The sequence below is a fragment of the Onychomys torridus genome, chromosome 23 (assembly GCF_903995425.1).
Source record: "Onychomys torridus chromosome 23, mOncTor1.1, whole genome shotgun sequence".
Taxonomy (NCBI): Eukaryota; Metazoa; Chordata; class Mammalia; order Rodentia; family Cricetidae; genus Onychomys; species Onychomys torridus.
The window spans coordinates 18,181,607-18,209,297 of NC_050465.1; the positions used below are offsets into that span (position 1 = coordinate 18,181,607).

At 39.3% G+C, this 27,691-nt stretch overlaps 1 protein-coding gene across 1 annotated transcript in view; it reads right to left on the reverse strand.

The window, feature by feature from the left end:
* Fbxl17 (F-box and leucine rich repeat protein 17) overlaps positions 1–27,691 on the reverse strand; it is a 458,141-nt gene that overhangs the window by 290,915 nt on the left and 139,535 nt on the right. The window contains exon 6 of the mRNA XM_036173142.1: positions 2,464–2,594. Within this exon, the coding sequence (XP_036029035.1) occupies positions 2,464–2,594 (131 nt within the window). The remainder of the gene's footprint in view (positions 1–2,463; positions 2,595–27,691) is intronic.

Consider the following 27,691-nt stretch of genomic DNA (forward strand, 5'->3'; position numbering starts at 1 on the left):
ATATTTGTTATATTCCAAAAAGGAAACAATCTCTGTGTCCATCGACTCATGAATGGATAAAAATCTTTAAGCTTTTAAAGGACAGTACATTATTACAATGACATCTTGATCACTCCCTTTCCCACTCGCCGCCAAATTCTCCCCGAATTGGGCTGGGGATATAGGTCAGTGATACACTGCTTAATCAGCATAACGAGACAGGGTATGACCTTTCATAGAAAGGGAACTGAAATGCACCTCACTGTGCCTTTGAGATCCTGTCATATGACAACATAAACAGAACTGGACGTCATGTTAAGTAAAGTAAGCCAAGCAAGAAGGACAAGTGCTGTCTGCTCTCACCATTAGAGGGGTATGCAAGAACTGGACCTCTGGAAATTGAGAGAACCATGGTAGCTAGCCATTAATTACACAAGAGTCCAACGCTCAAGACACTAACCACAGACACCAATATCGCACTGTATATTTTTAAATGGCAAGAAGAACGGAGTTTGTTGGAGTTTTGTCTTTTTTTTTTAAATAACAAATAGATATGTGCTTCAGGAGACAAATTTGCTTAGCCTTAAACACTGTATCAGTTAAATATGCACTGAAGCTTTACATGAGAACCAATAAATAAATTCGGTTGTAACTTTTATGTATCAGTTAAAATTTTTAAATACCAAAAAACGAAACAAAAATTACTACAAAAATTTTACTAAAAATCACATGAAAACTATCATATAATTTAAAAAGAAAAATTTAAAGCAATCTAAAATTGATTACTATAACTTGCTAAAATTGGAAAAAATGGAATCTATATCACTTTTTTAAAAAGTATAAAAAGAAATTGTAAAAAAAAAATAGGAGGATGGGGAGTGTTACATTTGTTTATGCTGTGGATTATACATTTGTTTAACGATGCAAAGATGTGTTGCATTTCTTTATGTTGCATTTGTTTAACTCTGTGAAGCTGTGATTCTTTGCCTGTCTAAAACAGCTAATAGTCTAATAAAGAGCTGAATGGCCAATAGCAAGGCAGGAGAAAAGATAGGCAGGGCTGGCAGGCGGAGAGAAGGAGAAGTCTGGAAGATCTAGGAGCGAAAAAGAGGAGAGGAGGACTCCAGGGACCAGCCACCCAGCTACAGCAAGCCAGAGTAAGAGTAAAGACACAGACAAATGTAAAAGCCCAGAGGCAAAAAGTAGACAGGATAATTAAGTTAAGAAAAGCTGGCTAGATATAAGCCAAGCTAAGGCTTGGCATTTAAAAGTAACAGTAAGACTCCGTGTAATTATTTGGGAGCGGAGTGGTGGGCCCCCAAAGAGTAAAGAAAGAACAAACAGCCAAAAGAGTAAAGAAAACCAACTCCAGAAAAGTCTTAAGTTTAAACCACTGTTAGATTAAACAATACTATTTCTCCTACTTGTAAAACATTGCTATCTAAACAGTCGTTAATTTTATATGGAACAGTATGTTTTATTTTGAAAGCAAACTCTCTGTAATGGCCTATCTTGCTACACAAAGAAACCCTGTCTTGAATAACAAGAAAAAACAAACAATAACAACAACAACAACAACAAAGACGTATTCTAATATGTGGAGGGCCAGGCTCTAGTCTCATGCCTGCCTCTTTGGCAATGATGGGACCATCAAGCACTTGTCTGCATTATCAAAGTCTACTTGCAAGAGGTATACTTTTATCAATGTGATATTTCAGAGAAAAATAGGCATATGATTATTTAAAGGAAAAGATCTCCCTTTTAACACATTGTATATTATGTATTAAATTGCGAATCACATGATTCTATTTAAAACCAACTTACATTTCTTATAAATGTAAGTTGTACGCTGGACGGTGGTGACACACGCCTTTAAACCCAGCACTTGGGAGGTAGAGGGATCTCTGTGAGTTCAAGGCCAGTCAGGACCACAAAGCAAGTTCCAGGACAGCCAAGGCTGTTACAGAGAAATCCTATTTCGGAAAAAAAACAAAAACAAAAACAAAACACACACACACACACACACACACACACACACAAAAAAAAAAAAAAACCCAAAAATGGAAAGAATGAAAAAGAAATGTAAGCTATAAGAAATGAAATCATCATCAAGAAGAGGTCTAAATGCAAAACGTTTGAGATAACTCCTCAGAATCATTGATAAGGCAAACCATAACAATCAACCACAAAAACCTCAAATCCTTAGAAAGACAAACTATATATGCTTCATGAGTAACAAGGAACAAGTTAACACTGCTGTAACTGCTCAAGCAAACACCAGCGCTGCAGCGCACGAAACCCTGCTGCAGCTGTAAACAGCAATGCATCAAAGTATGCATCTAGATCCCGCTGCAAGCTGCAGCAGAGCCATTGGGAGACAGCTGCATGTAGCTCTCCTGATGCTGCCATGTCTTATTAGAGTGGTAATCTGTATGTGCCAGGCTTTCCTCTGGACACACGTGTCTAAGATGCTACGATAGTTACCTGTCGTTTATGATCCAGTTCAGACAGAGGTTCAGAGAGCTAAGATTTTTGCACCTCTTGACGATTTCCATCACAGTTTCATTATCCAGTTCAGTGATATGACGGAGGTCCAAGCTGGAAAGATTTCTTAGCTAATGACATAAATAAAATGAAAGACAAAAAAAAAAAAAAATAAGTGCCAAGTTAATTCTCAAAAATTACACTATCATTTACCTTATAGTAGGAGTAGCACCACTGTACAAGAATTAATGTACATGAGATAGTCTAGACATTAAATTAAATATCAAAGTATTTTACAGAGAATATTTTAAATAAGCATTGGAATCTATGATGAATATATGAATGGGAAAATATAAAAAAGATTTTACTGGAGCACCACTAAAATAAAGAACTAGTAACCTATAAAGGAAAGACACTGCCAAACACATTGCAGAAAGTATCTGCAGTTGGTAAGTTCATACAGGGCTCAATTTCAGATGTTTATCTTCAAAACTAAAACATCCCTTGTGTACCAGCTCTCTCATGTTCATCTAGTAAATATAATCAATTCAGAGATGAATATTCCCCAAACTGGGACTATCAGAGGCACGTGTTTTACTGTACCACTCCAACCCTATTTCTTCATTTCTCTCATTCCTTTTTGATAATTCCTGGTTTTTCCTGATGTACAGTCTCGAAAGGCAAATTAATAACATTTACATAAAAGTAGCAGGATGTTGAATACCCTCCTCAAGTAAGGTATATTTTCAAATAAGTAACATTTTTTTGCTTAGTACCAGAAAAAAGAATTAATCTAGAAGCATGTGTGTGTGTGTATCTAATGTGTGTGTCACATATACGTCTTAATATGCCATTCTATAAGGCAAGAGTGTGACAGATGTGACTACAGTGACTGATCCTGAGATGGAGAAATCACGCCAGATTACTCAGCAGGTACAATTTAACCGACAGACATCCTCTAAGTGGAGAATCTTCTCTGGCTAGTCGGAGATGTGATGGAAAGTACACCAGCCATCTGAATCATGAGACAGCGCCAACCTGCCTTGCCCAAACAGTGGAAACAGAGAGAGGGGCCAGGAGCCGCAGCCTGTGAGAGACTCAATTCTGGGGACAGCCACAGCTCTGGGCTGACAGCCAGGAGGAAGGAAGGACGAAAACCTACAGCCCTAAAGGAGTTGACTCTGCCCTTGAACTTCCACAAAGAAACACAAGCAGTCTGTACCCTGAGGTACCTAGAAGGACCCAGACAGACAGATATCTTATTCAGACAACAGTGAGATAATAAACTTGTGCAGCTGGAGCTAAGTATGTGAACATCTGTCACAACAGCACTTAGAGATGAGGACACAGCACTTACAGCAACTTGAGGGAGCTCCCCTAGGACTAGTCTGTCTTCTCTAGACCACCATCAAATCCCTCTTTGGGGAAGGTTATCCCTATAGGAAGCAGAACTGTAGGTCTGACCCAACTGCCAAAGGCCTCAGAGCAGACAAGTCTCATCTAAGTCAGTTCAGCTTAAATCCCCCAGAAGCAGACACGCAAATCCATGGTAACGCATGGGCAACTGCTGAGCAATTCAAAGGCAACCAGGGTGCCGAGGCTAGGTCTTCAATTCATTTGTATTTTGATTTTACATCTGTGCGCAGTTCATGGCTACTGTATTGGCCACAGTTCTAGAGAATGAAGAGTCATGAAGGAGTTGGGAGGAGTCAGCTAGTGAGCTCTCAAACTCCCTTTGTACCTCAGATCACAAGGGAGAAGCTACACAGAGTTGACACATCATGGCTCTGCTCTCTGGAGCATGCTACATGGTTGTGGGGAGAAAGGAAAAGAGAAAAAAGGGATGCCAAAGGTTCACTCGAGAGGCATGAAGTTTCTAAGGGCCATAATGTCTCCTCTGTAGAGAAACGCTCTTAAGAAGCCTCTCTGCAATCTGCCTGTCAGGTCAGATGCTCAATGATGTTGAATCCAGTACAGCACCGGACCCAGGAACACCAAAACTCCAGAGAGAAAGCAAGAGCAGGAACGAAAGGATTTCTGATAGTTCCTCATCTGGTCAGCAGAGACTTAGGGCCTCACTACCAGGAGCACATTGCGAGAGAATAGACTCACGCTTACTAAAAACAAACTTCTGCTGGGTCAAGTATGATGGCACATGCCTTTAATCCCTGCACTGGAGAGGCAGAAGCAGGCAAGCTCTGTGAGACCAGCCAGGGCTGCACACTGAGACCCTGTCTGGCAAACAAAACAACACCAAAACAAGAACAAAAGTCCTTTAGGCTGTCTAAACATCTCAGGCTGCTGACCAGTCAAATGCCATCTAGCTTCTTCAGTGTCTCTTTCTTCTAGGGATGCCTCACTATAACCATAGCAACCAACGCACTGTGCACAGAGCCCACAGTTTCACCTCCAAAGTTCTAACCCTTTGATCCCCAACCTTTACCTCTCTGCAGCTTACACTGCTGGATAGTAAACAAAACAAACTGAACATTTTCAAGCCCCTAAGGGAACTAAAAAGAATTTTTAAAAACTATAAAATACAATATAAATAACCAGATAAATTCCAGAACCTATAAATTTTGTTGAAGTTCAGTAAAAATCCAAAGGGCTCACACTCTATTCCTGCAATGTTTGCATCCCTCCCACTACCTGACGTCTCTCCGTGTGGTAAATGGAAATTAAAGTAGCCTGCAGCAACAGACTTCCCAGACTTCCAAAGGGCAAGGCTGTGGTGAGTGCCACTACCTTGATGACAAGCGGACATCAGAAGATTGCAATAAAACCAGAGAGGACAGTAATGGCAAAGAGGCAAAGCGTCAAGTTCCAGAGTTTTCTTAATAAACTGCTTATCATCTTTTGAAAAGTAGCACAGTGATGGTTTATGAGAAACTATGGACAACGAAGAGGATCCGGGCCCTAATTCTCAGTCAGAGCACACTTGGAAACTGAGCAGGTGCAGGAAGCAGTCTCTAGCCCCAGTGCCTGGTAAATCCGCTTGCTCTCACACACAGGCAGTAACTGCACAGAGGAGGGGTTCTCCTGAGAAAGCACAGGTGAAAGGGTTCTGCAGCTGTCATCCTCAACCCCGTGAGTGAAAAGGGAAAGCAGCCTGGGGAGGACTGACCTGCTCAGCACAACACTTACCTGATGGCAGAGAGAACCCTCTGCATCCTTAAAGGGTCCCCTAAAGCTAAGATCAGCTCCTGGCTATGGCCAGCAGGAAAGTGGGCATAGAGTCCTATACTGCTAAAAGCTGACTCCTTCCAGTGTGTCTACTCAAGTAAACCCAAGCTCTATAAAGAAATGCAGCTCTGCGTAGACAGAAGATGGACTTAGGCTACAGGAGGACTCTAGAAACCTGTAAATAGTCAGGTGGCACCCATTCCTTTTTCAAGCTGCTCAATTAGAGGTTATTCATCATACAACAATAGAAGATTCCTGCACAAAGGCTACAGTGGAAACTATTTGAAGAGAAGCCAGAGTTGAATACCTAAATGAATGTAGTTAATGCCAAAGAAATATGCATTTAAAATGATTAAATTAGTAAGTTCTTTTAAATTTTTTGGTAAAGCATATTTTATCAAAATAAGCCATTTTCAAAAAGGAAGATACTGAATATGCACATAAAAATTGTGCAAAAGGAAAGGAAGAAAATACCCAGCTGCTAGTTCCAGTTCAGTCCCTCATATCAAGAAAGACACTGAGGACCACAAAGGTTTGAGCGACTGGTGAAGGTGGATAATGGGGAGAAAGACATTAATAAAGACAACCTATGTTGTAGACTTGTGAAAATCCAGACATCCCATGGAACTAACCCACAGCAGGAAAAAGTAATGCCAGGGCTGAGCTATGAGTAACAAAACTCTTCTTTGATTGACTTTTGAATTCTCCAGGTCCAGATCATCACATTAGGCCATGTGTCTGTCACTGCTCAATGTTTACAATCCTGATGTTACAAGTTAACAAGCTCATATGCCAGGGCTTTGCAGGACAGCATAGAAAATACTTGATTCATTAAGGCTTTGTGTGTGTGTTTGTGTGTGTGAGGTAGGAGTTCCTGACTGGCATTTTTCCTGTGGCCTTCCTGATGAGCATTTTGACCACCACTAGTAGAAATATGACAGCATTCAGAGTCAGCTGCAGGAAGCTAAGTCTCAGTAGATCATCACAAGACACAGACCCAACATCTCTACAGGATATGGCATTTTTATTCAAAACTCCAAAAACAGCCCTGTCAAATTCATCACATTCATTTTCTTGCTAGGGAATATTATAACAGTGCCCTCCAGTGTTTCATAAAAAGGTACCTGAAATAATCCCTCATAGTCTGAAACAGATAATTACATCTAGAAAACTGACATTTTAATTAAACATGCTTTCCTTACAATTCACCGGTAGTCTTGGGTGATACAAATCACAAAGGATTTGAGTAAGTAAAGTCTTTCTACCAGGAGCTTCTGAAAGCCTCACTCTCATTCTCAGACACGTAGCAAGGTATTTAAAAGAAACCTAAGCCACAGTGTGGAATGTCAGTAATCACTTTTCAATTTAATACTGCATTGACGGGGAAAAAATTAACTTGTAGCCATTCACATAAAAGACTCAAATTAGTCAATGATAGGTATGGACAAGTCTGTACTTAAACATAAAATGAGATACTCAATCATTACCTAGGAAATATGGAATTATGAAGACTATAAAGATGTCTACAATGACTTCAAATTTTTCTTAAGACCAAGAAAAGAAGAAAGGGAATAAGGAAAAAAGGGGAGAGACCCAGATAGGAGGGTCAAAATACATACCTGAGAAGGAAAATGCGGGGAGAGAGAGGGAGAATGGGGGACACGAGCTGGCCACATTGTGTAAGTTGACTACAGTGAATGACACTGGTAAACTCGGACCACTATTGCAAAGCCAAATGGATAGCCACTGGCTAATTCAGTGGTTTAAGCCAGAATGTCCCCCTAGAAATCCCCATCTTTCAATAATTGGTCCTCAGTAGGTGGAACTGTTACGGGGTGGGGGTGGGGGGGCGGGTTTTAGAAGGTTTGAACAATCCTATTGAAGGTGTGCCATTGGAAACAGGCTTAAAGTTTCAAAAGACTGGTGCCATTTTAGTGTGCGCTCTACTTCCTGTTTCTGTATCAGGATATGAGCTCTCAACTCTTGCTCCATGCTGCCATGCTCTTTGCCATGATAGTGATGGACTCCCACCCCTCTGGAATATCAAACCCCAAAATAAATCCTGCCTTCTATGAGTTGTCTTGGTCATTGTATTTCATCACAGAGATAGAAAAGTAACTACAACAGCTACAAAGAATAATCTAAGACCAATTGGAGGTGATAATTTTTGAAAAGAATAAAAACATCTGTAAGGATAAACATGTTTAAATGACAATTAGTACACAAATAACTTCTAGAGGCTTTGTCAATATTAGATTAGGAGTATGTTTCTATGCAATCAGTTATAATCCCTGGGAAATAAAATCAACTAAGACTGGTTGTCCCACTAATGGCATTGCTACTGGAACTTCAGAGATCACACACACAGATGGAAACCAGGGTGAAACCAAAGGCACAGGCAGAGAGGGCTAGAGGAAGGCTGCAGTTGGAGGTGTCCCACAGCTGCTTGGACCCAAGCAAACACACAGAGGCTTATACCATTTACTAACTGTATGGCCTAATGGCTCAGGCTTCTCAATATCTAGCTCTTTAAAATTAACTTAGTTCACTTCTATTAATCTATGCATTGCCACATGGCTTTGTAGCTTACTGGTACTTTCACATCCTAGGATTGGGGTTAATAGTCTTCCCCAGGGAAAAACACACCAATTAGCAATTATCTTCTTAGTCACCATGACCTCCTGTCTCCTTGCAGGTTGGATTCTGCCATTCTCCTACCATATCTGAGATCTCTCTTTTTATTCAGCACTCTGGCTTGCTTTTTAGAATACTTTACCACCCTGCTTCTCCTCTGAGCTGTCCCCTTTGACTCTTTCTTTTATCTTACTATCTACACTCAACTTCCTTGAATCATTTGATTCGTATCTCTCATCATAACCAAAGCCTCTAGAGAAAAAAAAAAAGCTTCTGCCTTTTTGTATCAAGGCTTTTTATTGTCTATGCCTACCACTTTCTAGAATCAAATAAACTAACTCAAACTTTTCCCCCAAACTTGCGTGCTTGTCACTGTGTCTAGTCAACTGTGGTCATTACTTCAGGCTGGTCTCATGGGACTCATTCGGGATAAGTTGAAAATGTTGCTTCTTTCTTTCCCATTATTTAATTACCCAGGACAGATCTCATCTTCTCTGTAAGTTCTTCTTGGTTACTTTAGGGAGAAGAAAAAATGTTCTCTGAAAATATACTTGCCTTAATGCAAATCCTAAAATCCTAAAATGAGCAATTTCTAGTACATTTATGCCCTGTAGAAGGAAAAAATTGGTTGACATGTTTCAACTCTACAACCATCCCTTCTCCATCCTCTTCCTCCCCTCCAGCCCCAGTGATGCTCTTCCCAATTTCTCATCCCACACATCTGAAATCTAAGCTCAGCTCTTAGACTGTTGAAGAATATTAACTGAAGATGTGTTACATGTGTTTATGCTGTAGAATATTTGTTTAAGGATGCAAACATAATATTACATTCTTTTATGTTGCGTTGTTGAACTCTGTGAATCTGTTATGTTACCTGCCTAAAACGCCTGATTGGTCTCATAAACAACTGAGCAGCCAATAGCGGGGCAGGAGAGAGGATAGGCAGGGCTGGCAGGCAGAGAGAATAAACAGGAGGAGAAATCTGAGAAGAGAAGATTGAGAAGCAAGAAAAGAAGGGGAGGAGGACTCCAGGGGCCAGCCACCCAGCTACACTGCAAGCCACAGAGTTAGAGTAAAGATTATAGAAATAGAAAATGATAAAAGTCCAGAGGTATAATTTAAGAAAAGCTGGCTAAAACCAAGCAAAGCTAAGGCTGGGCATTTATAAGAAAGAATTGTAAGCCACTGTGCATTTATTTGGGAGTTGGGTGGCAGACCCCCAAAGAATAAGAGTCCAAGAGTAAAAACCACTACAGCCACCTAGATCCAGCTCTAGTACCATAGTTATGGTGTTTCTCCACTCACTTCACTAACAGTAGTGTTCTTTAAACATCTGGCTGAACCTTGGTTATACATTAGGAGCATGTGGAAAGCTTTAAAAACAGTCATATAATCAGACCCTTCCTTACAAATAAATATGAACAAAACATACATGTAAGTATGCAACAACAATTAATAAAAAGGAGGGCATGAATTTAAAAGAGAAAAAGGAAGGGTATTCGGGAGGATTTGGAAAAAGGAAAGAAAAGGGGAGTGACATGACGATACTGCAATTTGAAAAAAATGTATAAAATTATGAAATTCTCAAAGAATAAGCATATTGTATTTTTAAAAGACAGACTGAGGCAAGGTAATAAAGGTATTCGAACATTTTATGTCTGAATGCCTAGATATTTAAAGAACACACTGGATAAATTTAGGTGTCATTAGTATATAAAATGTTTATATTTCTAAACTTAACATGTAACTGTATAAGTCGTGTGTGTGTGTGTGTGTGTGTGTGTGTGTGTGTGTGTAAGTGACTAAATGAGTTTGGTGAAAACACTGGCTTAGAATTTATAGTGGATAAAATGTATAAAGCTGATACCCTGAAATGCATGCTTACAGTAATAAAACAAAACAAATGCATCTGTGATGGATAGGAGTGATTGACAACGTGACAGGGTGTAAAATCACCTAGTAGACAAGTCTCAGAGTAGATCTGTGATGGGATAGGGTCCCACACTGAATAAAACGGGCAAACAAACTGAGCAGCAGCTCTCACACCCGCTTCCTGACTTCGAACACACTAGGCCCAGCTGCTTCAAGTGTGCAGTCCCACCCTCACCACTAGATGGACCTGACCGAGACTTGAGCCAAAATGAACCCATTCTTATTAAAGTTGCTTCTGTCACACCAACAAGCAACATAAGTAATGGAAGGGCACGGCTCAACTGTTTTACTACAAAAACAGTAGCAATGATGCCCAGCTATCTGGGACAGGTACACAGGGCCACCTTCACGCCTCCCCTCCTTGGCCTGCCCAGCTAGCCCAGCCTTTTCGGCTAGCACACCCCCTTGGAGGCAGAACTCTGCATAGGAGCCTTGCTCTATGCAAACCCAGGGAAAGTCTCATTCCTGCAGCAGTGTTGACCACACTGCTCTACATTCTTATCTAGTACAGCATCGTTCCCGAGGCACAGGAAGACAGAAGCTGCTGTAGGTCAACACTGAGCACCACCGTGATGTCCTCCCCCACACTTGACACAGCAGCATCAGACAACGCACTAATACACATCTGCTTAAATGAGGAATCAGGATTAAAACTCTAGAAACCTCAAATTCCGTCCTGAAAATGACCGACTTTCATGTCATTTTAAAGGGTTCCACACAGTAACTGGAAAGCAATTCAAATAAAAAGTGATATAAACTGCAAAAAAAAAAAAAAACAAAAAACAAAAACCCACTTTAAGGATAACTTCTATTTTAAGTGTCTAGAAGGCAGATGTGGTGCTCCATGTCTTTAGAAGTTTTAAAACAGGCATTACTAATAAGTTAACAGTAAATAGTCAAAACAACATTATCAAGCCACACAATTAACAGCCATCTGAGAAGGAGTATAATGAATTCTCTATTTACATATTTGTTCTTAATGCAAATCATTAGGGGGAAAAAAAGCCTCTGTATGCTGTCAGGATTTTGGTATATGTGGTAAGGATTCTGAGTTCTTCCCCAAAATCATAATCACAGCCTCCTGCTGCAGAATGTGAATTTGTTAACTGGGTCTCTGCTCAGTGTACGATTCAAAATAGTTGTGCTGCTCCTTTCCGTCTGGCAGACGGTACAGTCATAATTGACTTCTTCTAGGCCTTTTCTTCCCTCCACACGGGGTTTCTAGAGCTCAGGATGAGCTACAATCAGCACTGACAGAAGTGCAAAGCAACCCCGTCACTCTTCACATAGCAGGGACCAAGAGTCAGGATTGCTCCTCAATTAAAGAAGAACATGTTCACACAGCTCTGTTCACTAACAATAAGGAACGCAAATGAAGGGCACACTGAGTCAGATACACCAAGGAGAGATTGCATCTTCTAATCAGACATTTGTATTCTTCTCTCATTCCTTTTGCCAGGCTCAGAGAAATATTAAGGAAGGAAGACATAGTTCATGAAATTTTGAACCAACTTCAGTCATGAGTCACACTTCAATAGGGTAAAAGTTTTCCAAATATATTCTAAAGGACAAGTTTATATTCTGACTTTTTATCGTAGTAAAATCACAAAAGCGCCACTGCCAGAGACAAACACTGGTCACTCCCAGAACTACGGCTTGTGCATAATCTGCTGGGTCTTGTACCGCCTACTAAAGCCAAGACCTCAAACCATTTTACTCTATTTCTAAATTTGTTAAGCTGAAAATCAAAGGAAGGAAATTAGTGATCTTGAACTGAAAAGACTATTCTGGCAGACAGTTTTATTTGGGGCATTCTAAGAGTGCAACAGAGACGTCAGTGTCTGCAATAAAATGTCGCTCAGGGACAGAGCGTAGGTTTAGCACATACAAGGTCTAGGTTCAATCCTCAGCATCATAAAATTTAAGTAAATCAGATTAAACATCTATTTTTTATTCCTGGTTCAGAATAGACACCTAGAACTCACTTGACGCCAAAAAATGTCTTAGCCTCCCATCTCGCTCATGGGCCCAAAGGAAGACAGAGCCACCACTTCTTTCCGAAATGAACTGTCCCATCTAGGACTGCACACTATGTCACAGGGCAGAAGGGAAGCTCCACCCGTTCATCTTAAAGCCTTGGTGCACAGAACCTAACAGCTAGTAGAGCCACACACCCCCTTTACCATCACCAAAAGGATTTCACAATATGGGAGGCCCTGTCAACAGGTACCCACAGCTTCACTTCACCGGAGGTCTAGAACCCACTACAGCCAGATCACCAAGGCATACTGCAAAATGTTTCTTTATAAGCAATAGGTCACTTTTATTGCAATAAACATTCCAAACTCTGTGTGTGTGTGTGTGTGTGTGTGTGTGTGTGTGTGTGTGTAAAATTTCTTATTTCTACCCTTTTCCACAATCCACAAAGAAAGTGACAAATCTGGTATTACCTAACCCTGGAGTATGAGACCACATATGTAAATGAGCAAGGAGTCAGCGCCTGGCCCGAAGAAATTTCAGTGTAGATGTAGATACACTATGTCTTCACAGCCTTGACACTGTGTTTGAGTAAAACATTAGCACTCTTAGCGTATGCCCCGTCACCTCGCCATGCAAACGTAAGCAATGAACGCGTCCAGGTTTTTAAAACAACATCGTAGAAGAGCCAAATGTTAAGATGGTATGTGAGAAGTCATACTCCAAACCAATCAGGAACTCTCGACACTGACTCAGCCCTGTTTACTTAGCTCCACCCTCTTCTACAAGCACGACCAAGAAGCAGAAATGTTAGGTTCACAAAGTTTTTAAATGTAGAATTGGTTGAAGTTTTTACGTGACTCTACTCATCATACTAATGTTAAAAGCTGGAAGCAAAGAGCCAAAACTCCAGCATAATGGCTGTGTGGGGAGTAGGAACTCAGTTATTCAAAAACCAAGGCAGCCAGAAGGTCTTTATGTAATTTTATATGATGCAAACATAAAATAATGAACTATGTTATCATTAAAGTAAGTAACAAAGTTTCTAAATGAACTGGGGAAATGTATAACATTGTACAAAAACTACTATCTGATAGAAAATTGTTCACCTGAAATCTTCTTTTCTCAACCAATTTTGTCCACTGTGACTCCTAAACATTCAACTAGAGAAAACGGAACTGAAAAGGATGGTATCTAGATCACACCTACAGTAAAACTTCACCACATCTATGGCTTACCTTGACATGTTGAGCCATTCATACCTTTCCTCATCTCAGTAAAAAAATAATTTTTGAAAAGAGACAAACAGAAGTACTGAAATAATATAGTCTATTCTATTTTCCAATCAAAATAATCCAAGATACAATATCAAATACCTGGTAATAACCAAAAATGCACAGAAGTAGATTACAATAGTCAACTTAATTAGCTGGTTTTCTTCCATTTGCTTCTGTAGACTGACATTACAGGTTCCAGCAATAAGAAACATTTCACGTGTGTTATTATTAGGAACGTGTGTTAAAACTATGCTTCTATACACAATGAAGCATCCTCACTGAAACCTATACTTGAGACCCCCTAGAATTCCATAGCTTCATTATCCTTAGCTGTCATGTGAACTGGTCTGCCCTTAGCTCTCCAGCACAGTCTGACTAGATTCCCGCAGCACTACAGGTAGTGGTAGTACAGAGCAGTGTCAAGTCTGATTTAAATCCTACATCCAATCCTCTATTCCCGAAGAAAACAAAAATTAGCACAGTTGTTATGAGCTCTCATACAAGAAACCTAGAAGGATGTAGAAATATCAGTCAGAGTTTCACCAGAAAAAGAATTGCTAAGAAGGTCACGTTACATGAGAGGGCATCAGTAAAGGAAAGGGGTGTTCTAGAGAAAGGGAGCTGAACAAACAGGACAAGGCAGCATATGGCTGAGGATTAACCACAGCGAGAAAGCCCAACCGCTGCAAAGCCACACACAGAAGGGAGAGTCAGCATCCCTGGAGCCCACAGGCCACTGTAACCCATAACAAGTTAGAGCTCTCCAGGGGTACAACCACAGAGGTGGGCTGGCACCAGTATCACTACTGCAGACAGTGGAAAGCAGACAAATGTCATAGCCTCCCTCTCTGTTCGGGGGTTTTTGTTTCGTTTTGTTTTTCTTTTTTCTTTCTTTTTTTTCCCCATTAAATATACACTGCAGAGTGAAGTCCTATACAACCCACGGGTCTAAAACCACATGCTTAGAAAGGATTCTTGTGTGTATGTGCATGCACAATATTTTTTAAGAACTTTATACATAAATTTTGATCACATTCACCTCAATCCACTCTTCCTCCTAACTCCTCCCAAATCTAACCCACCTCTTTTTCTTTTTATTATTAATTCATGAGTAACATGCATATAAATATGTGAATACAGCCTGCTGAGTCTGTGGAGTGTTGCTTGTATGTGTATGATTTTAGGGCTGACCACCTGGTACTGGATCACTGCAGCAGAAGTTTCTCCGGTCCCACCTGCCCCAAGGTCCCATAGCTACTTATAAAATAATCATTCGGAGGCTTACGTATGGCCTATGGCAGGCTTCTTGCTAGCTAGCTCTTTCATCTTAAATGAACCCATTTGTAGTTATCCATGCACTGCCACATGCTCCGTGGCTTTACCTGCTTCCCATCACATGTTGCTTCTCGGAGGGCAGTTCGGTGTCTCCCCACCTTTCTTCTCTCACTGTCTCTCCTGGATTTCCCACCTGGATCCATCCTGCGCTGCCATAGGCCAGTGCAGACTTATTTACTAACCAATGGGAACAGCATATATTCACAGCATACAGAAAGGCATCCCACAGTCGATCACCAATTAAGGGGAAATTGTTGATTAAAGGAGAAGACTTATGAATTGCCTGTAGTTTTTCACCTAGGTGGCATGCCAGATTTTACCCATCCACACTGGCAGGTCAACTAGTATTATCATTGTCCAGGTCTTGTTTAGGATACAATATTGTTGAGATTTCATGGTGTACACAATCTTAAAGCAGATGTGCTGGTCCTTTGGCTCCTACAATTTGAAAGGCAGATTCTGAAAGGCAGACAGGTCTCAGACAGCACAAAGCAAAGGGGAAGGAAGGGTGGGTTTGGCACCACCAACAAAAATGATGTAGTCTATCTAATGGAAGTCCTTAGCAACCCAGAAGCAGGAATAATTGCAAGGATATTACTGTATCCTGCCTAAGACCCCACAGCGTAACCATGTCTGTTTTCTTCTTTGAGCCTGAAGAAAGTGTGAGTTCCAACTCGAGCAGCTTCCTCAGACACAGGGGTACCTGCACCACTGTTAAGATCCAAGACTGGATGACGATTTCATACTGAAACAAATACCTCTGATCAAAACAATAACCAAGCATTTCCTCAAGCCACATTGGGAAGCTGCTCCTTGGGTAGGCAGGAGGGATGTGGACTGCCAATCACTCCCTGGGCTACAAAGCAGTTGAAAAGAAGTGTATAATTGTGGAAGGCCAATGTTCCTAAAGGTTGTAAATATGCTGATGACCAGCTTCTGTGTAAACAACCGAGGCACCTCTTGGCTGCAAAGCAATTCAAGAAGCACAGCTACCCTACAGGGTTTCTTTAGTGGCCTCCATTTCTTGGTGAGTCTAACAAACAGGGTGCTCAGAACCAAAGGCAAACCCAAACATCCGTGGAAGATAATAAATAATGATTCAGAGGCCAGAATCTGGTTCAATGTTGAGGCTTCACATATAAATGTCTGAACATCCTACTCTCGTATATAAGTTAAATTCTGACTCACATGGAGACATCAAAGAAAGGTAATTCTCATCTTCAAAGAACAAAAGAGACACAAGGTAACTATTCTTTTCAGTATCCAGGAACTCTTTCAGATCTTGGCGTATACTCTAGACAATCATTATAAACTGAACATAGTGTTACAATTATAAGAAACACATGATCCTTTGGAGTGTATTGTGAATACTTTTATGAGTGCATATGCAGCAAGTACACAGACAGGATCTTCCCTGCAGCTGTTATCACTAGACCTGACATTCCTAGTAATAACACACTTGAAATGTTTCTTATTGCCGGAACCTGTAATGTCAGTCTACAGAAGCAAGTGTAAGAAAACCAGCTAATTAAGTTGACTATTGTAAGCTACTTATGTGCATTTTTGGTTATTAGTTACCAGATATTTGATAAAAAAATTACCCCAGATAATTAATGTATTACTTAAAACTGAGACAGTCAATTACAAACAGAATACTAAGACAAATCATCCAAACTATCAAGTGACTAATTGTCAATGTTTTAAAATAAATCATGTTTTAAAATAAGTAGATTCTTTTTAATTCAATACTTCATAATGTTTACTTCAAAGTAACAAATGTATTCGCCCTTTTCTCAATAGTACACTTCCTGACTATGTTACTAGGTCGTTATCAATGAGCCCCAAGTCTGACTTCTTCATGCAGGCACTGATAGTCTACTGACTTATAAATGGGACTTCATGCGTTTCAACACCACTACTTTATAAGTCACAAGAGAAGTACAGCAGAATCACATTGGTCCTCAAACAAAATCTCCACTACAACAATATGGATGAATCTTAAAAAATAAAAACTGGTTGGAGATAACATCTCACAATATATTCTTGGATAAAGACTGACCTCATGTGTTTGAGATTTAATGAAGTAATGCTGAAATCCTCCTTATAAAGCCATTTGCAACAAAATTCACAATTCATAACAAGTGTGTGATGAAATTCCAAAGAGTGAATGGTAGGCAATACAAGCACAGTAAAGTAATATATAATGTATAATGCCCAGAGTTCAGCACAGCCCTGCCAAACAGTCCTATCAGCTCTCCTCACTCTACGTTTATACATTTCTGTTAATCCTGAACTAACAATTGTATCAAAGAGGAGGGGCCACACAGCTCATTTCTTCATTGGATTTGTTAGGACTTGACTAGGTCAGTCATTTGAAAGATGAGGTCATTTATTTTATTGGTGTCACAGTGACACATCTCTGTGGCTGAAATGAAAATGTAGCACAAACAAATAAATATATTATAGCTGGAGTATAAGTAACAGAGTTATAAAATGTGAAGAGTAGTACCACAGAGCAGGTGTACCCACTTAGCAAAGTGAAAACAATTTTCACAGTTGTGACAATTACTACACCTTCCTGGAAGAAATAAAAATCAGTCACTAATTTGGGAAATACTAAGAAGCTAGAACAGTAAATCCCCTGTTTGTATATCACTACTGGGCAACTCATTTTAAATTACTATCTCAGCTGTTTGGTTCTTTGCGCTGTGTTAACTTAAATCATTACAGATCCTGAAGGGATGAGCAGGGAAAGGAAAGAATATAGCAATGAGGAGCAACGTGCTTATGAATCTTAACACTCAGCAGTGACACTGGGCAGAAAATGAGGCTTAACGTTTTAATAATGTTTGTCTGAAAAGTTATTTTACTCTTTTCATGAAATAGCTAGAAGTAGAGAGCTAAGAAACTTTTGTTGGTCATTATAAAATTCTTTCACTTTATCCAGTTTTTCAAGTCTTCACATAAATGCTAAGCATCCTTCCTGACATAATGTAAAGTAGATGAACGGCATTGTCATCAGCACCTTGAGGAAAGCAAGGCAGACAGATGAGATGCAGCTAATCGGCAGCCATACCATTAGCTTAGATGACAATGATAAATAAGTTTGTTGCGCTCTGCAAACTTTAAGAAAAAAGTCAATTAAGAGCTCTTATCAGGTCTAGAGAACCACCCTACTGTCTCAAGCTCAGCTTTTGTCTTAGAATGGAAAACATGCCCAGCCAGCAGACGCCCTTCCTCGTGCTTGCTGGGCGACACGCACGAGGGCATACTTCAAAGACATTTAAGAGCATATTTTCTACATCTCAAAACATCATCCAGGCACATATAACTTCCCAGAAACAAATGAAATAATCATCTATGACTAACAGATAGTCACCCTCTAAGTACTGAAGCAGTACATTCTATTATTAAAATAAGACACTAAAAGTGACCAGTTGTTTGGAAACTTAAAAAGGCAAGAAAGTTCATCTTTCATTTCTGGTCTCTGAATAAACAAGAAAAGGAAGACAAAAATTGAGTTAGCTGCATGAATGATCATTTTTTCCGTTACTTATGTTAAATCGACTGAAAAAAAAATCAATTTTGTTTTCCTTTAAGAAACAGTTCATATTTTCAACCCTAAGCACTTTTAAAAATAAGTTTTATTCCTAACTTATTTTTCAACTTCTTTAAATGTGACTGTGGTCAAAGAAAATATCAGAAGTTTGGGTGTTTTCTTTAGGTTTTGGATCTCTTCCAAAGGAAAGCTGGTTTTTAAACCCAAACTCAACTCAACCTGTATTTAGAAAAATTCCACAAAATTAAACAAATTTATTAATAAACTGAATAACTGAAAAAAAGAACAGTAAGACAAAATGTAATAACCAAACACTACTAATCAGTCTTCCAACTCTAATACATATTCACAATGTAAGAAGAAAATAAATTCCTACTTCTTACTCATAGAGAATGTATAATTTTCATATACCAATGTTATAACAATAACCTTTGGACAAAATTCTTCAATATCTTCCTTAATGCCCACTTCATGTCAACAACTGGCTAAAGTCATCTGTGAGTTGGTGTGGACTAACAGTTTCACTACAGATCTGTGACACACACTCTGGAGTCCAGGGTCCCAAGTTGTACTCCAGGCACACATTGACATGTCAGACTCTATCGGGATATTCAATTAATTTTTAACTTAATCTGTATATTATACCTACTTTAATCATTATCCTACACATTTTCATGTCATTATATTGTCATTAAAAGTATAATCTTGATTAGTATAATTCTTTAATTTTAGATTATCACCTGAAGTTTTAATTTTATCATCCCTACAATTTATTTTACTATAGGTTTTTTCAAATAAAAACAGCATACCATAAACAAATAAGTAACAGTCAATGTTATTTAACCTAGCTGAATTATCACTACTTTATCATATTTATTTCCATATATGCCTATCCACTTCTTTCTTCCTAATCTCCTTATAGGTAATTTCCTAATTTTGTGTCATTTCACTAATACCCAAGTGTGCACCTCTTATCATTAAGAGTTTTAATTGTAAAAGAAATGGGACAATCACAAAGTTAACACTGTTCTCCTAATATCCAATGGACAGATAACATCTGAGTTTTCTCAGGAAACTCCGATACATATTTTCAAAGTCATTCTACTTCAAGAAGATCCAAATAATACAGCTGCTCTGTCCTAAGTCTTCTCCAAATAATTCATTCAATCTTTTGGATTCTTTGGCCAGCATCTGCCTGATATCCCTAAACTCTGGTATGCGCAATCTACTCCCTAATTTATTAGTTCAGATCGCATCATTAAATCACATCACTTCTCCCTTCCCTTTTATTCCTCCAAACCCTCTCATACATACCTCCATACCTTCTTTCAAATTCACAGCCTTCTTTTCTATCAAGTCCTATTGCATACATATGTGTGTGCGCGTGTGTGCGTGTGCGTGCGTGAGTGTGTGTGTGTGTGTGTGTGTGTGTGTGTGTGTGTGTGTGTGTACGTACTGAGTAGTGAATACAATTATCTGTGGTTATAAGGACAAGTGTTCATAGATTATTGTTAGGGATATGCTGGCTTTGTGTATGTACATATATACATACACACACACAAATATAACCTGTTGAGTATTTATAATGCTATGTGTGCACTTTATGGGCATAGCTTCTTATATTACTAGGAGACACAATATCTTCTTATATTACTAGGGAGACACAATATCTCAGCAACCACAATCCTCTTCCTCTGTCTTTCCACCCTTTCTTTTTCAATGTTCCCTGAGCCTTGGGTGCAGTAATGTTTTGTATATGGATTCATTGGGACTGGGCTCCACAACTCTGAGTATTGACTGATTGTGGTTTTCTATAGTAGCCTCCATCTGTTGCAAAGCAAAATTTCCTTGAAGAGTAGAAAAGACTACAATTATATGTGTGTGTAAGGACTGTTGTTAGGGATATGTAAGCTTTGTAAATTAGTGGTTGTAGATTTCCCTCAACAACCATGATTTCATTAGCACTGAGTAGTTACCTAAATTTCAAGGCCTGGTCTCCGTCTTGCTGTGCCAGGCTTCAGTTCAATTAGAGAGCCATTGGTTGCCACCAAGGCATGTGTACCACTACTGTACCTATAGGGGTGTTATGCCATACTAGTCATCAATATATTTCAAAGGTGTGACAGCTGTGTGAGATTGTTGTTTACTTCCTTCTTTGGATCTTGCATGGCGCCTTCTAGTACCATAAAAGTTAGTCCTCAGGGAGGTGACATTCAGGTCAGTACCAGCGCAGGAACTTCTGGGCCCTGGTGGTGAAGTACACTGTCTTCAGCAATAGGGAATTACCTTCCACCTCTTGGCGGGTAACCAAGGGAACTTCAATAGGCTGTATGTTTTGGAAGTCTCTGAGACAGCCCTGACCAAAAACTAAAAAGAGGGCACCTCATATCTGGTACTCGAGTGCCATCAGGCCATAGGAGAAAAGTTCATTAAAACATGTTTATACACCAAATTATGTGTGTTTTAAATTTCAGGGGGGTTTTATTTATTTATGTGTGTGAGTTGTTTGTTTGTTTGTTTTTAGGTAAACAGTTGGTGGTGTGAAACTGTGGCTTTTTCAAACATCCATATTGTTATTTTATAGACCTCCCTCCTCCTGTATTTACCTCTCTCCCAGAATCACTGGGCAATGCCTTCAGCAAACAATGAGCTGTGACATGCAAAACAAGCGCTCTGGCCAGAGGAAACCTGACCAATAAGCTCCAAACCGAAAAATGATGATGTGCAGCCCAGGGCCAACCAAGAAACACCATGGCAGCTAAAAGCAAAAGCCCGCCAACAGCCCCACATACATACCCAGCCTTTTGTCTGATAAACGAGTCTGTGTCCTTGCCTCTGCATGCTCTCACCCACTGCCTCCAGGTATCAGGGCCAGCGAGACCACTGCCATGCGCCAGCAACACCTCCTCTCTAAGGAGCCCTTCCTTTATCCCTTTCCCCAATCAGATTACTTGTATCCTGTTGTTCTCAGTTATCTCCCCCCTACTCCTTAAGGAGACCCCCTTTTTCCAATTTCCTTTATCAGACCTCTTATACTCTTAATCATCTCTCTACTGTTCCTCAATCCCTCTGTCCTGGCAAAGGTTTCATTTTACTTTCCTGAGCTCTGTCCTTACTGCAAGCTATGTACTCACATCTAAAGATGTGGAAGTAGAAGCCTCCAATAAGTGAGATGTAGCATTTGTCTTTCTTGGTCTAGGTTACCTCCCTCGATATACTCTTTTCTAGTTCAACCCATTTACCTGTAAAGCTAATGATTTCATTTTACTTCGCTGCTTAATAGTATCCCACGGTACATTTGTACCACATTTACCTTATCCATTCATCAGTTGTAGAACATTTGGGTTGTTTCCACTTTGGAGCTACTGTGAATACAACAGCAATGTACACAGCAGAGCAGTATCTGTGGAATATTATGTCAGGTCCTTCAGGCGAATGCCAAGGAGAGGAATACCTGGGTCGGATGACGGATTTATTTCTAGCTTTATGAAGACTTTCCACACTGATTTCCATAGTAGCTGCACCAGTCTGCAATCCCACCAGAAGTGAGTAAGGGTTCCCTGTGCTCCACTTCCCCTCCAGCATTTACTGTTGTATTCTAGATCTCTGCCATTCTGACTGGAGTAAGAAAAATTCTCAAAGTTGTTTTCATTTGCATTTCCCTAGTTGCTAGGGAACATACACTTTTTTTAGATATTTTTTAGCCATTCTTTTTTCCTCTTTTGAGAACTCTCTCAACAGGTCCCTTTTTTTGAGACAGGGCTTCTCTGTGTAGTTTTGGCTGTCCTAGATTTCACTTTGTACACCAGGCTGGCCTCAAACTCACAGAGATCTGCTTGGCTCTGCCTCCCCAGTGCTGGGATTAAAGGCATGTGCCACCACCACTCAGCTCCTTTTTAAAAAAATAATAATAATAATAGGTCATTTGTTTGGGAGGGGGGGTTGTTAGTGTGTGTTGACTTTTGTTTTTGAATTCATTGTATATCATGGATATTAAGCTTCTGTGAGATGTCTAGCTGTCAAAGGTTCTCTCCCACTCTCTCAGCTTCCTCTTCATCCAATCGTTTCTTTTGTTACACAGAATCTTTGTAGTTTTGTGAACATACAAATGTCAATCTCTGGCATTAATTCTTGGGTAAATGGAGTTCTGTTCTAAGTCCTTCCCTACATATATATCATGTAGGGTAATGCCTATATTTTCTTCCAGCTGTTCCAGTCTTCCGGTTTCAGCTTTTCACATTTAGGTTTATGATCAATTTGGAGAGAGTTTCGGTGCAAAGTGTCTGATACGGGTCTATTATCATTCTTCTGCATGAGGACATCCAGTTTCCACACCACTATTTATTGAAGCCTCTTTTATACTGTTGACATCTTTCTCAAGTATTAAATGTTTTATAGTTATGTGTGCTCACATTTGGATCTTTGGTTTTGTTCCACTGGTCTACATGTCTGTGTTTATGAAAACACCACACTGTTTTTATTACTATGGCTTTGTAATATATCTTAAGATCTGGAATTATAATTCTTCCAGCATTTCCCCACACTCAAGATTGTTTTGGCTATTGGGGTCTTTTGTGGTTCCAAATGAAATTTAGGATTGTTTTCTTCTATTTCTGGGAAGAATGAGACACAGATTTTATTGAGATTGCACTGAATCTGCATTTGGTAGAATGGTCAATTTTACAATGTTAATTCTACCAACCAATGATCGAGAGATGTCTTTCTATTTCTACTGTCTTTATCTGTTTCTTCTGAGGGTTCAAGTTTTCATCATGGAGTTCCTTCACTTCCTTGGTTAGATTTACCTCTAGATGTTTTATTTTCTTTGAGGCTACCGTGAATAAGAATTTGTCCATAACCTCCTTCTCTGTATGTTTGTTGTTGATGTATTGAAAAACTGTTGATTTTTTATCCTGCTACATTATTGACTTTATCATTTCTAGAAGTTTTCTGGTAACATTTTTGTGATATCTATTATCTGCAAATAGGGACAGTCTGACATTGTCTTCCCCTAGTTGTAGCGCTCTAGTTTCCTTCTCTTGCATCATTGCTCCATCTAGTACTTTGAGAGCAATGTTGAAAACGAGTGCAGACAGTGACCGTCCCTGTCGAGTTCCTGACCTCAGTCGGATTGTTTCAAGCTTTTCCCCATTTAGGATGATATTGGCTGTGGGTTTCTATTGTACAGCTTTTATTATATTAAGGTATGTGCCCTCTTGTCCAACATTCTCTAAGACTTTTATCATAAAGGCATGTTGGGTTTTATCAATGGCTTTTTCTGCATTTATTGGGGGTGATAAAGTAATTTTTGTCTCAAGTCCATTTGTGTGGTTTATTCCATGTATTGACTTGTGTATGCTGAACCAGCCCTGAATTTCAGAGCTAATGACAATTTTGTCATGTGGATAATCTTGATATATGTCTGTCTGTATTCTGGCTCCATGTGTTTTATTGAGTATTTCTAAGTCTATGTTCACTGAAAATATTAGCCTGTATTATTTTCCCTGTCTGTCTGTCTCTGTCATCTGTCTCTGTCTCTCTGTCTCTCTGTCTCTCTCTGTGTGTAATTAGTTTGAATATTAAAGTGATACTGGCTTTATAGAAAGAGTTTGGGGTGTTTCTTCTGTTTCTTTTACTTTTAAGGGTTTAAGAAGGAATGACTATAATTTTTTAAATGCCTAGGAAAACTCTGCTATAAATCCATCTAGTCCTGGTCCTAGACTTTTCTTTTTCCTATTATCTCAATCTCCTCACTTGTGTCTGTTTAAGCTGTTGAATTTCTCTTCATTAATTTTGGTTGTTTAGCTGAATCTAGAAAATCATCCATTTCTTGCATATTCTTCCCAGCTTCTAGGAATACTCATTTATTTGTGCATGGGTTTATTTTTTAATGTAGGCATTTAGAAGTAAACATTTCCCTTGTGTTCTTTCTTTCAATGTGTCCCAGAGGTTGTGCTTTCATTTTCATAGTTCCAGAAGTTTTTATTTCTTTCTTGATTTCTTGTTTGACCTATCCACTACTTAGTAATGAGTTGCTTAATCTCCCTGAGTTTGTGTAGTTACAAGGAACTTATTTGCTGCAAACTAAGCTTTACTGCATTGTGGTCACATCAGACACAAGAAGTGCTTTCAATCCTTCTGAATCTGTAAAGATTTGCTTTGGGTTCTATGGTGTTATCTATTTCAGAAGAGCTCCCATGTGGTACTGAGCAGAATTTGTATTCTTTGGTGTTTGGATAGACTATTCTGCTAAGTCCATATGTTGTATGGTGTCAGTGAATTCTGAGTTATTTGTTTTCTGTCCAGATGACTTGTCTATTAAACAATGTGAGGTAATGAAGTCACTGTTGGAACATAATCCAAGAACAGAGTCAGCAAGGGGAATTGTGTGTGTTTGGGAGAAATTTCCAAGAAAACAAGACAAGACGAGTCCTGTGATCTCAGTTGTTTTCAAAATCATGGAATTGTTCTCAGAATGAGGTTTCATGCCCATGCCAGGTACAGCAGGCAGGAGTGAGTTTGCTTTCAATTATTTATCACAACTAGCTACTGTTATTTGTTTGTGCAGCTTGTCCTTTTGATTGGACACTTTTCTCATGTGACTCTTAATCCTCAGAGTATAAATTGTCTGATGCTCTTAATATAGTTAGCCATGCACGAGACTTTAATCTGCCTCAGTTTTAGATTTCTCTCTCCTACGTTCACAGCACCAATTAGAGCAGTAAACGCCTATTAACAGATTAGTGTTAATCTGTGCTTTAATTCCAGTACTAGATTTTAATGAATTTGGGCATTCCTTAGTTTGATGCATATATGTTTAGGATAGGAATGTCTTCTTGATTAGCTGTTCCTTTGATCAGAATGAAATGTCATTCTTATTCTCTTCTGATTAGTTGTAGTTTGAAGTCTATTTTGTCCTGTTAGGATAATGATGCGTGCTTCCTAAATGATGTCATTTGACTACAGAACGTTTACCCATTCTTCTACTCTCAAACAGTGCCTATCTTTACAATTATGCTGTTTGGGGCAGCGGTTAAGAGCACCTGTTGCTCTTCCAGAGGTCCTGAATTCAATTCCCAGCAATCACATGGTGGCTCACAACCATCTACAGTGCAATCTGGTGCCTGCTGCTGGCATAAACTCAGACATGCAGATAGAGTGCTCATATACATAAAATAAAGAAATCCTTTTTTAAAAAAACTATACCGTTTCATGAAGGCAGCCGATAGATGTTCTGTTTTCTGATCTATTCAGTCAGTCTGCGTTTTTCGACTGGAGAATTGAGGCCACTGATATTTGAAGTTATTATTGAAATGTGCGTTTTGTGGTTACTGTGTTGTTGATTTTGGGTGTTGTCTTCTCAGTGGCATTCTGTTTTCATAACTATGGCTTCATATTTCTTCCCACAGTTTCTCTGCTATGCACATTTCTTCCACATAATATTTCCTCTAGTTTTCTTAGGTTTGGTCTGTTGGATACAGATTTCTTAGGCTGTTTATGTCATGGAAAAAGTGCCTTTCTCCTTCAATCATGGGCAGATAATTTTGCTGGATATATTATTTTAGATTGGCTGTCCTTTAGGACTCAGAATGCTCCAGGCTCTCTGGTTTTCAGTTTCCTTTAAGAAGTCATCTGTTATTCTGATGGGTTTTCCTGTATATGTGACATGTTATTTTCAGAGCTTTCAATACACTATCTTTGTTACATATAGCTAGTGCTTTAACTATAATATGCTGTGGGGATTTTCTTTCTGGTTTTGTCTATTAGGTATTCTGTGTGCTTCTTGCATCTTTATGGGTGTGTCTTTCTCCTTAGTTTGGGGGAGTTTTCTTCTATAATTCTCTTGAAGACCTGGCCTCTGCCACTGACTTGAGATTCTTCTCCCTCTTCCAAGCCTGTAATTGGAAGGTTTGGGTTTCTGGTTTTTGTTTGTTGTTTCACAATGTCCCATAGTTCCTGTGTGTGTTCCTTTCCTGTGTGTGTGGTTTTGTTGTTTAATTGTTCATGTTCCTTGCTTATTTGGTCTAGATCCTCCAGTTAACCTTCAAGACCCAACATTCCATCTTCCTGCTGCATTCACTTTTAAGGCTTTCCTTTGGAATTTCTAGGTGAGCTATTGGGCTTTTCAATTCAATCTTTATTTCGGGTTGAGTCCCCTTCAATGTTGCTCTTCACTGAGTTCCACTTTCTCGGGCTGTGTCATCTTTGTCGTTTCCCTCAGACTTTGTGTTTTCTTGGGCATCAATCAGGCATTTATTCTCCTTATACTCGTTCTTCTTGGTTCCACTGAACTGTTTCTTTGTGTCTTCTTTAAACTCCTTGAATTCTTTGACATAACGTTTCCTGTGTTTTAATTTTAATTATGATTGTTGTTTTAATTTAGGTAACTCTCATGGGCAAGCATTTCTACAGGACTGGCAGGGAAGATGCCAGCTTGGTCCTGTGTTGGCATTCCTGTGATGAGAACACATTAAAACCTGGAGGAGGACCCGGGAAGTCTGGGTACGGGGCAAGGCGGTGTGGACTTCATGATCTTTATCCTTCCATCTGTTAATACTCATGTGGATTCCATATTTTGGTACTGTGAATAATTCTATGGGTATGGGAGTGAGAAGATCTCTTCAGCATACTGAATTCAGTTTCTGGATAACTGATCACATGGTAATTTTGATATTTCCTTGAGAAGCCTCCATACTCTTTTATGTAATGCTATCCTAATATAAATTCCCATCAGTTGTATATAAAGTTCACTTCTGTCCAGTATGTATCTTACTAACCCTTGTTATCTTTTAACTTCAACATAATAACCATTCTGGCAAGTATAGGGTAATATCTCATTACAACTTTAACACACATTTCTCTGATGATTATTAATGATAAATATTAAGCCTTTGGCCATTTATGCGTCCTCTTTTAATATTTTAATATTCACTCAAGTACTTTACCAGCTTTAAAAATTAGGCTAATCCTTTTCTTATTTTTCAGTTTTTATAAATTTTGGTATTAATCACTACTAAATGTATAGTAGGTATTTTTCCAATTCATTTTTTTGTATGTTTGAATGTTTTTTGAGACAGGGTTTTTTAGCCCTGGCTGCCCTGGAACTCTCTCCGTAGATCAGGCTGGACTCAAACTCTGGACTCCCCTGTCTCTGTCTCCTGGGTGTTGGGATTAAAGGTGTGTGCCACGAGACCTGGCTGAACCTCTACTCATGACAGACAGTGACATGTAACATTCTTACCTTGTAAAATCTTTATGAGATTTTCCTGAGAAGAGAATGGCAGACTCACTTCTACTGAACTGGTTTCTTCTCTTTTAAATCCTTGGTAGA